We start from the raw sequence: 11,180 nt of genomic DNA, 5'->3' as shown, positions 1-11,180 counted from the left end.
CGAGGATGGCCTCCAAGTTATTAAGCATGATTGAAATGAGTCTCCAAAGACTGAAAAATTGTCCATGAAAACTTCAACAGTCTTTTCCAAGAAGTCAGAGAAAATTGCCATCATGCACCTTTGGAATGTTCCAGGTGCGTTGCATAGTCCAAAGGGCATGCGCCTGAACGCGAATGTCCCATAAGGGCAAATGAATGTTGTCATTTTCTGATCTTCTGGGTCAATTAAAATCTGGTTATAGCCAGAGTATCCATCAAGGAAACAATAAAATTCTTTTCCAGCCAGTCTATCAAGCATTTGGTCAATGAAGGGAAGAGGGAAATGGTTCTTCTTGGTTGCCGCGTTAAGTTTCCTATAGTCCATGCAGATGGGCCAGCCCATGACAGTCCTTGAAGGGATGAGCTCATTGTTACTATTGACTATCACTGTTGTTCCCCCTTTCTTGGGGACGCATTGAACTGGGCTTACCCAGCTACTACTAGATATAGGGTAGATTACTCCTGCATCCAACCACTTTAAGATTTCTTTCTTGACCACTTTTTTCATTATGGGATTCAGCCTTCATTGAGGCTCGATCGATCCAGTCTTCCCTTCTTCTAGCCTAATTTTATGCATGCAGTAAGATGGGCTGATGCCACGGATGTCAGCCAGCGTCCAACCTATTGCACGCATCTGCTTTTGCAACATCTGCAAAAGAGAATGTTCATTAGGCTTGGTAAGATTTGTGGAAATAATTACAGGTAAGGTTTTGTTTGTTCCAAGGAAAGCATATTTAAGGTGACTAGGTAATGGTTTCAGCTCTAGTTCTGGTGGTTCCTCTAATGATGGATGCATTGGTTTTGTCCTCCGCTCACTCAGACTTGGCGGCTCGGGTTCTTTCATGTTTTCTTCCAACGCGAGGACCTCGCAAACTTGGGTCACTTCCTCTTCAGGAAACTCTATTATGTTCAGTTGACATTCTTCACTATCCGGGAACTTCAATGCATTTAGCACATTAAACTTCACTTCCTAATTTTCCAAGTGCATGGTCAATTCTCCTTTATGCATGTCAATTAATACTTTCCCAGTGGCTAGAAAGGGTCATCCAAGAATAATTGTACATCCTTGTCTGCTTCATAGTCTAAGATGATGAAATCCGTTGGGAATATGAAGTTGTCAACTTTTACCAGAACATCTTCAATCTTTCCTTCAGGGTACTTGATCATCCTGTTAACGAGTTGAAGAGTTACAGAAGTGGGTTGTGCTTCACCAATTTCCAATTTCTTGAAGATTGAGAGTGACATGAGGTTAATGCTTGCTCCCAAATGACACAACGCATGTCCCATGCCCAACCCTCCGATTGAGCACGGGATTGTGAAGCTTCCCGGGTCCTTCTGTTTCTTGGGTAGTCTGTTGCTTACTAACGCATTGCACTCCTGCATTAGCACAATTACTTCTGTCTCGTTGATTCTCCTTTTCTTTGTCAAAATATCCTTAAAAAATTTGACGTATTTTGGCATTTGTTCCAAGGCTTCTACAAGTGGAATATTGATGTGCAGTTGCCTCAAGAGTTCAAGAAAATGCTTAAATTGTTGTTCATCATTCTTCTTCATCAAGCATCTAGGGAATAGTGCGTTCAGCTGCACCGAGGTTTTCCCGTGTTAGACGTGCTTGGCTCTGAATAGCTTCTGGATTCAGGCGTCCTTTCTTCTTGATCTTCTAATGTCGTTGGGCGTGTGTTGAGTTCTTTTGAAGGATTATTGGCTCTTGGGTTCATGGTTCTTTATTCAAGAGCTTTGCCACTTCGCAATGTCACTGCATGACATTGCTCTTTTCCATTGTTATTCCCTAGGGTTTCCGTGTTGCTAGGCAAGACTCCAGCTTGTCGATTCTTCAACTCACTCGCAATCTTCCCCACCTGTATCTCCAGATTTCTGATGGACGACGCCTGGCTTTTTAGTAATGCGTCATTCTGGGCAATATACTCCTTTAAGAGGTTTTCAAGCGGAGATGCTGAACTCGACGCATGACCTCCTCTATTAAAGGATTGTTGGTGCGATTCTTGCATTGGCTAGAATGTAGGCAGCGGTCCTTGCCTTTACTGCTGGTTTACCCCTGGGTGGTGTGGCTCTTGTTGATTACCTGCCCAAGAGAAATTTGGATGGTTCCACCATCCGAGATTATATGTGTTTGAGAATGGGTTATTTTTAATAAAGCATACCGATTGCAGATTTTGTGGGCAATTAGAGTAGGAATGGGGATCTCCACAGCCCATACAGCTAACCATGGGATGTGTGAATGTTTCTACCCGATTTACCTTTTGATGGTTTGATGCGTTCCCTAGTGACATATTCTGCAAAAGGTTTGTCATAGTAGCCACTTGTGCAGAGAGCGTGGCTATTGTGTTAGAGTCAATAGAATTCACATTCTGAGATCGCCTCTTCCTTTCTGCTCTTGCATCGTAAGTGTCATCCACCCATTCCATATTATGCTTTGCAATGCGGTCCAATATTTCCTTAGCTTCAGTATAAGATTTGTCCATGATACCACCAGCTGCAGCTACATCGACCGCCATTTGAGATGCTCTATTTAATCCGCCATAGAAAGTCTCCATCTGGATGGTTAACGCTAATCCGTGACTAGGGCAATTCTTGACTAATCCTTTGAAACGCTCCCATACGGCACTCAAGGTTTCAAATTCTTCCTGCTCAAAGTTCATGATCTCTCTCCGCCTTCTTGCATTGGTGGTTGGTGGGAAGTATTTCTGCATGAATTTCTCCACCAACTTTTCCCAGGTTGTGATCTCACAGGCTCCAAAGCACTTACCCATTGCTTTGCGACATCACGTAGAGAATATGGGAATAAAGATAGCCTGATAGCTTCTGAGGTGATTCCAAGAATCACAAATGAGTTGCACGTCTCCAGGAAACATTTCATGTGGGTGTGAGGGTCTTCTCCCTNTTACCCATTGCTTTGCGTCGTCACGTAGAGAATATGGGAATAAAGATAGCCTGATAGCTTCTGGGGTGATTCCAAGAATCACAAATGAGTTGCACGTCTCCAGGAAACATTTCATGTGGGTGTGAGGGTCTTCTCCCTGAGCACCCCCAAATTGTCCAACTGTTTGGAGCATTTGTAACATCACAGATTTCATCTCAAATCTAGTCCCATCTGGCGTTGGATATATGATCCCGAGTGAGAAATCATACAACCCAGGAGACGCATACTCCCTCATGGGACGCGTACTACTGTTTGCCATTATGATAGGATTTTGTGCAGCATGGGCTATTTGTTAAGCTATGTTTTGATTTGCTTGTTCGTCTGGCATTTGTTGTTGCCTGGTTTGTTGTCTGAGCAGTTGTTACCTTAACCTACGACGACGATTAGATCGATTTCGGTCCTTTCAACTTTGAGGTCGTATACAAGTTCAGGAGTGCTCTCCCTGCTCATAAATGTTTACAAGCTTCAGCTTAGCTCGTAATACTCCCTCAACTGAAGTGTTCCTACAAAAGATACAAGCAAAATTTCTAGTTAGTTTTGTTGCTGAATCCCCGACAACGATGCCAAAAACTTGTTCGTTGATTTCATGATTCGAGCTTAGGAGTGTATTGTATAAAATAATCAAAAAAATAAGTATAAATATGAATGATGCGTTGATGCATTGATAACGCGTTGATGCATTAGTGATGTGCAACCGGACGCATGACACTCCTCTATTGACGTTCAAGTTTTCCTAAATCAGATCCAAGTATAAATCCAATTTAGGTTCCTGGTAAGTCCAAGGTCGAACTTAGGGATTTAGATTAAGGCTGACGCAAACCATGTTCGTCGAGTTGGATATCACCATGTTCGTCGCCCTAGGCTCACCATTATTTCAAGGTGTTGTGAGTGTGTGCAAGATGATACAAAAGGGTAGAGTAGAGAATGATAGGTCGAGTGAAAATGGAGTTTGATGCAAGTGATATATGTCGATCTAAGTTGGATGTACATGAACAAGAATATGATGCGAATGAGATGACTTGTTTATCTCCGTTTATGCGTTAGACTCTATTCGACTCTTCTCAATGTGAATATCATACAATACCTATCTCTAGGATGTATGCGTCAAACACAGGATGCAATAAAACACCAGTGCGTCTATCTCTAGATGTACTAGGCGTTCTAACTTGATGTTGGCTTACTTATTCTCTCAAATAGTTTAAGCTAAAGATGCTTTTACCAATTGATTTAGTTGGCTTAACCGTTCAAAATGAAATTTTGCATGATGTATAGATGCATTCAACATAAACAAGAAATAAACAATGGCAAAGTATGATAGATCAAACATGTGAATTTATAAAGAAACTAATTGTCTTTACAAAACCAATACTTAATCAGATGAAAAGATGAAAGTAATAAGTAAGATGAAATGAAATGAGTCAAGCCGCAGAGTAAAATCTATTGTCCTCTTTGGCTCAATTCTAGTTGTGTACAACCACTTGTGGAAGAATTGGAAGAAGTGTCTCTCTCGAGCCCGGCTTCCTCTGCTCCTTGATCGACAATGATGGTGGTTCTCTTCCCTCTTTTTCTTCTCGACACCACAGCACAGCTCTAAAGATCTAAAACTAAGACTAAGTGTAAACGCAATAATTGTAATATGATGTAAGCCCATGCCATAACCTTGTAACAACATAGACTTTATGCGATGATATGTTATACTACTTCTAGAATTAATGATGTTCTTGTAGTATGCTGTGCGTTTTCACAAGTTTCCTTGCATTGAAACCAAGTATAATTTCACCGCAAGTTTCTCGATGTGATCTAAGGTCGAACACAGGGACTGTTTGAGATTATTGCATTATGTTTGTGATAAATGCGACCAAGGGTTTTTCAATTTATAAAAGTTGTTGTGTACAAGAACATAAACATGCGATAAAGTAAAGTAAAGCAGTAAAGTTGCGATAATAAAATAAATTGCGTTAAAGTAAATTGCGATAAAGTAAATCTAATCTAAGATGATACAAGATACAGGTTTCATGATACAAGATACTGAGGTCAAGGCTGGCTGTGAAGATTATGCAAAGATCGTGTAATGCGGTGACAAGTCTTATGTATGAAGCAAAAACAGAAAAGATAATCAAGACAAACATCACAAGTTTCTTAATTGCGTTAAAGATATAAGTACGGTTCCGCTTTTCCCTTGGCATACATCTCTCGGTGATCGGCCACGTTCCCACATCTCTGTGGTGAAATAGGGACGAACGTAATGAATGCAAGGTTGCTTCCATCTCTGGAAGTACTACTTGCTTTAGTTAACACATTCTTTTAATCTTCTCTTGACATATCAGAATGACATCTTCACTTCTGCTCTCACAAGTGAAGATGCCATTTAGCATGCCTTAGCTAAACGCATGTTTCTCTTTATCACAAATTAAGTTACTCGTTTAATCCATATTAATTACCAAGGTATTAAGAAGACTTCATGAAGAAAACGATAAACGGAGGAACGAAAATAAACAGAGAAGTGGATATAAAAATGATCGAGACATTCAATATTTCTATTTAGCATCTGATACATGATTTGTGAATGAAGAGATTAAGAAGATGAAATACACTTGATGAAATAGAGTTTGAAACAAATAAAAACAAACGCCAACGTCTTAGTGCCAATTTGGATCGAGATTTGCTTGCCGATGTGAATGAAGTGAACAGATGGATGAGCTTCCCTCTCAGGCTTTCTCAACTGGTAGAAGGGATCTAAGCACAGAGCTTCACCGCGGGGATCTGGTAGATTCACACTGAGACTCACCTCTCGGCCTTGTCTCTTCTCTTCCCGGATTTCTTTCGATCAGTACTCAGCTCAACCTCTCTCTCAATAATCCAGCAGCAATTAGCCCTCGTATCAATTATATCCGTATCAAGTATATCTTCTCTGAATTCTATGGGGGTATTTATAGGTGAAAAGCTTTGACTTTTGGCTTATGGACTCAACTTCTTGTTGTTGAAATTCCAAAGATGGAGGAATAAATATTCCTTCTGTTATGCAATCAGACCATCAAATCTGCACAATGGTTAGTTGTACACGTGTCGCAATCCTCTGCCTTTGCGTTGCTCAGCTGCATCTTTCGATCGGTTGCTCGCATGTGGTGTTGTTTTTATTACCGCATGCGGTTGAAATTCAACTCTTGATCGACTATCGCATTGCGCCATCATTGCATTAATCGTCTCTTCATTGTGGTTTGACGGGCATAATGTGACAAAGATACGTTGTTCAGATTCTCATTGAGCCTTGATCGCAAGCGGTGACTTGGTTTTCTGCAAAACAGAGTAAAAATATCCTCTTCTACCATCTTAATGATGTTAGTGGGTGTAATTGCGATAATTCATAATTATTGTATTTCTAAGCTAATTTTCATACAATCAACACATATTTACTCTCTTTTGGTCGAGATATCTGAATAAGGCAGTATAAATAACTTGTATTTCTACAAGTTATCACACCCCCAAATTTAGATATATGCTTGTCCTCAAGCATATCTTCTACTCAGGAAATAATGCTAAATTCCTCTCCTATATTTTTACGTCGATTGGTTGCTTCGAACGTTACACTTAGGCACATTTCTTAACAACGTAATTTCCTTCTATCCTTGTTAATTCTTAACAAAGCCTTACTTTATTCTTCTATATAACAAAATTTTGCTCAAAGATGCTTTTCTAGTTTTTAAAACAGAATGTTTATATCTTCTTTGTCAAAATAAATTGATATATCTATATGCGGTGCTCAACACTTTGCGTTATTTCTTAGAGACTGTTGGTCATGGTTACACTCTTCATTTTGGATTGCTCCTACGGGTGTCATACGAACATCCAACTACGGTTGTGTGCCAATTTCAACTTTAACTCATGATATTCAGAGGAGTTTTCTCTTACATTCTTTTATTTTCTCTTTTATTGGATTGTTCTTGGAAACTCACCTTCGTTTTGGCTTGCTCCTACGGGTGTCATACGAACATCCAACTACGAGCAGGCTCCTTTCACAACTAAACTCTTATCAGGTTGGGAACTATTTTGAGGTTTTCCCTTGCACTGAAATTGGAGTTTGGCATAAGAATTTTTTATTTTTTTCTTTCTTTTATTATTATTATTATTTTTTTTTTTTGGGATATGAAAGTGAACGCATTTTCTTAAACATCGCATATTCTTGATCTTATCTGCTCAGACCTTCCCCACCCCCAAATTTAAAGATAAGCAAGGTCCTCGTTGTGTTGTTAAGATAGACTAAACAAACACAGAATAAAAAACTTCAAAAAGAAGGTTTGAGAAGAACTTTAAAAGATAAAAGGTAAAGTACTGCTAAACCAAGAATTAACTAAGTGTTAGGCAGAATTTACAAAGTATGGGAAATGTTTCTAAGTATAAACATATTATACATCATGGCAACACAATGAATAACACAAAAGTAAAAGATTCAAAACATCGCAAATATTGACAACGGATGATAAAGAAAAAGGCACAGACAAAAAGGAGTGAATATATATTCATTTGTGTTGAATATTAACAAAGTATACACATAATTAAAAATTAACGCAATACAAAATTGTTGCCTATACAAGAATCAAAGAATTTCATTAACTTAGAAAAAATAATGAATTGAATAACAAAATAATGAATGGAATTGTCTTTTGAATCTGATTCAGACGGGTGCATGATAAGAATTAGCACCGTGCTTCTATTAACGCAAATACATTTTTGCTGAGGACGGGCAACAACCATGCACCCCTGCAACACACCCCTTAACTAAACACATTTCTGGAGGATACCTCAACATAGTGCATTTAGCTAAGGATGGGCAAAGAACACATACGTGCACAACACACCCCTCAACGCAATGCATTTGGGTGTAATGGACGCAAGGTGTCTCTTGTTAACACACAATGCACCAATCATCGCGTTACATATCGGTTTTAAAATTTTCTTTTTAAATCATCAAAAATGCAAGTCGAAAAGAATTTACGATGTCTAATGTTTCATCCAATAATTCACAAAAATTAAAGAACACCGCTTCTAATGTATACAATCTAAAAGAATTAAACATGACATGAAAAATTAAATTGAAGAGAATTTCCGAAAACATTAAATGCTACTTCTAAAATAGCAGTAAATAACATGATTTAGAAAGCAGTAAAAGAAAACTGTAAAGAAAGCAAGTAAACATAGATAGGGATGCTGATTGAAAGAAGTTCTCAGAATTACCGCAATCGCTTCCCCCGCAAATGGTTTAATCCTGCTTGCCCAAGTCAATGGTGTCCATGCATCGCTCGAAGTCACCTTTGTAGTACGGCTTAATCCGTTGACCATTGACTTTAAACACATTGTTCCCATCTAAAGTTGTCAGTTCCACTGTTCCGTGAGGAAAGATAGTCTTGATTTAGAACGGCCCAGACCAGCGACCTGGGAACAATCACAAATGAGCATTAAATAGTAATATCTGTTGACCTTCGGTAAATGTCCGATCATTTATCCAGTCATCATGCCACTTCTTGGTTTTCTCCTTATAGATCTTGGCATTTTCATAAACGTCCCTTCATCATTCGACCAACTAATTCAATTGTAGCTTCCGGACTTTCCCCGCACTTGCTAAATCAAACTGCAACTTCTTGCATGCCCACATCACCTTATGTTCCAACTCGAGTGGCAGATGACAAGCCTTTCCAAATACTAGGGCATACAGGGACATGCCAATTGGTGTTTTATAGGAAGTCCTGTATGCCCACAGCTTCGTCAAGCTTGGGTGACCAATCCCTCCTGGAAATATTGACTACCTTCTCCAAGATAGTTTTGATCTCTCGGTTAGAAATCTCTGCCTCCCCATTAGTCTGTGGGTGATAAGCAGTCGCAACTCGATGGTTGACGTTAAATTTAGTCAACAGGTTGGCAATTACACGGTTGATAAAATGAGAGCCCTCATTGCTGATTAAGGCCCGTGGAGTCCCATATTGAGCAAAAATATTCTTCTTAAGAAACTTCGCCACTGTGGCCGCATCATTCTTGGCACATGCAATAGCCTCAACCCATTTTCATACGTAATCAACCGCAACCAAGATATAGTGATGACCTTCTGATGGTGGAAACGAGCCCATGAAGTCAATTCCCCAAACATCAAATAATTCCACTTCTAAGATTGATGTCAATGTCATTTCATTTCATTTGGACATATTCCTCGTCCTCTGACATCTGTCGCATTGCACAACGTGGGCTTGGGCATCCTTGAATAGTGTTAGTCAGAAATAGCCACACTGTAGGACCTTTATGGCAGTCCTCTGCCCCCCAAAGTGTCCTTCGTAAGGGGACTCATGACACATCTCCAGAATGTGCTTGACTTTGTGCTTAGGAACGCATCGACATAATATATGATCAGGACTAAGTCCATATAGGAATGAGTCGTCCCATAAATAAAATTTGACATCATATCAATTTGACATCATATCTTAGGTTTTTCTTCTGTTGGTAAGTATAGTCATCTGGTATTTGACCGCAAACAATGAAATTCACAATGTCCACATACCAGGGAACATTAATGCCTACTGCCATCAGCAGCTCATCGGGGAATCTTTCTTCAATATCTTTTTCTTTACCTTGAACCTCGCAATTCTCCAATCTTGACAAATGACTCGTGACTTGGTTCTCGATGCCCTTCCAGTCTTTGATCTTGAGGTCAAACTCTTGCAGTAGCAATACCCACCGTATAAGCCTCGATTTTTCATCCTTTTTTGTCATCAAATACTTGATCGCAGAGTGATCCGTATACACCACAACGTTTGTTTCGATTAAGTATTGTCGGAATTTCTCCAGTGCAAATACCACTACGAGCATTTCCTTTTCTATGGTTGTATAGTTCTCCTATGCATCATTCAATGTTTTACTTGCATACTAAATAGGATGCAATACCTTGTCCTTATGCTGACTTAATACTGTGCCCACAGCATATCCGCTCGCGTCACACATCAATGCAAATGGTTGCGTCCAGTCTGGCGCCACCAGAATGGGTGCGGTGATGAGTGCATCTTTCAATATGTTGAATGCTTTGATACACGCATCATCAAAATTATATCCTTGGTCAGCTTCAAGGAGCGCACTTATGGGCCTTGCGATCTGGGAGAAGTTGCAAATAAATCTTCTATAAAACCCAGCGTGTCCCAGAAAGCTCCTAAGTGTTTTCACGTTCACTGATGGGGGTAACATGGAAATTACGTCAATTTTTGCCTGATCAACTTCCAATCCTGCTTTAGAGATTTTGTGACCTAAAACTATTCCTTCTTCCACCATAAAGTGGCATTTTTCCCAGTTCAAAACAAGATTTATTGCCACGCATCTCTTCAAGACCTTTTCAAGGTTAGATAGACAGGAGTCGTAATTATTGCCGAAGACTGAAAAATCATCCATGAATACCTCGACTGACTCCTCCAAGTAATCTGAGAATATTGCCATCATGCATCGTTGGAAAGTGCCTGGAGCATTACAAAGTCCAAATGGCATGCGTCGAAATGCAAACGTACCAAATGGGCACGTGAATGTTGTCTTATCCTGATCTTCCGGCGTAATTGCTATTTGATTGTACCCTGAATAGCCATCAAGAAAATAGAAAAAATTCAAACCCCGCAAGTCTGTCTAGCATCTGATCAATGAACGGGAGTGGAAAGTGGTCCTTTTTAGTGGCCAAGTTTAACTTGCGATAATCCATGCAAATTCTCCACCCCGTAGTCGTTCTTGTGGGAATTAATTCATTCTTGTCATTAGTGACAACTGTCATCCCCCCTTTCTTTGGAACACACTACACTGGGCTCACCCAGCTAGCATACTTAAGGTGCGACGAGGCAAGGCTTTTGACTTTAGCATAGAGTGGCTCTTCCAAGATGGCTTAATGGCATTGTGAGGTCCGTGTTCAGATAAACTTTGAGCGTGTTTTTCAAAAATTTGAATTCAGTTATGAATATGGGGCGCAATGTCCTCCTCCAATATTTGCGCCGATTGCAAGATCTTCTTCCTTCCAGCTTCATTCAGGGGTTCGTGCCAATGTTATCTTCTCGTAGTTACCTCAATATATTGGCATTTTTCCATGTCACCTGTGGCTACTTTCAATGCATTGATGTTTGGAGATTTAATTTCCTAACATCATCGACCCTGTATGGTCAATTCCCGCTTTTTGCCACATCGACAGGCTT

The 11,180-nt window shown here is 39.8% G+C and overlaps 1 protein-coding gene and 1 non-coding gene across 2 annotated transcripts; one reads left to right on the top strand and one right to left on the bottom strand.

Moving 5' to 3' along the window:
• Positions 1-561: 561 nt before the first annotated feature.
• On the bottom strand, positions 562-1,592 carry LOC120079447. Its single transcript, XM_039033631.1, has 2 exons — positions 1,101-1,592; positions 562-1,008 (listed from the first exon to the last, which is right to left on the bottom strand). The coding sequence occupies exons 1-2, from the start codon at positions 1,590-1,592 to the stop codon at positions 562-564; spliced, it is 939 nt and encodes a 312-aa protein (XP_038889559.1).
• Positions 1,593-2,609: 1,017 nt separating this feature from the next.
• On the top strand, positions 2,610-2,715 carry LOC120070452. The gene has a single exon (XR_005479948.1). It is a non-coding gene; the product is annotated as a small nucleolar RNA R71 (small nucleolar RNA).
• The last annotated feature ends 8,465 nt before the right edge of the window (positions 2,716-11,180 follow it).

This window comes from Benincasa hispida, chromosome 1, assembly GCF_009727055.1.
Source record: "Benincasa hispida cultivar B227 chromosome 1, ASM972705v1, whole genome shotgun sequence".
Classification (NCBI taxonomy): domain Eukaryota; kingdom Viridiplantae; phylum Streptophyta; class Magnoliopsida; order Cucurbitales; family Cucurbitaceae; genus Benincasa; species Benincasa hispida.
The sequence above is the reverse complement of the archived record's forward strand: the minus strand, read 5'-3'. Positions and strand labels throughout refer to the sequence as shown.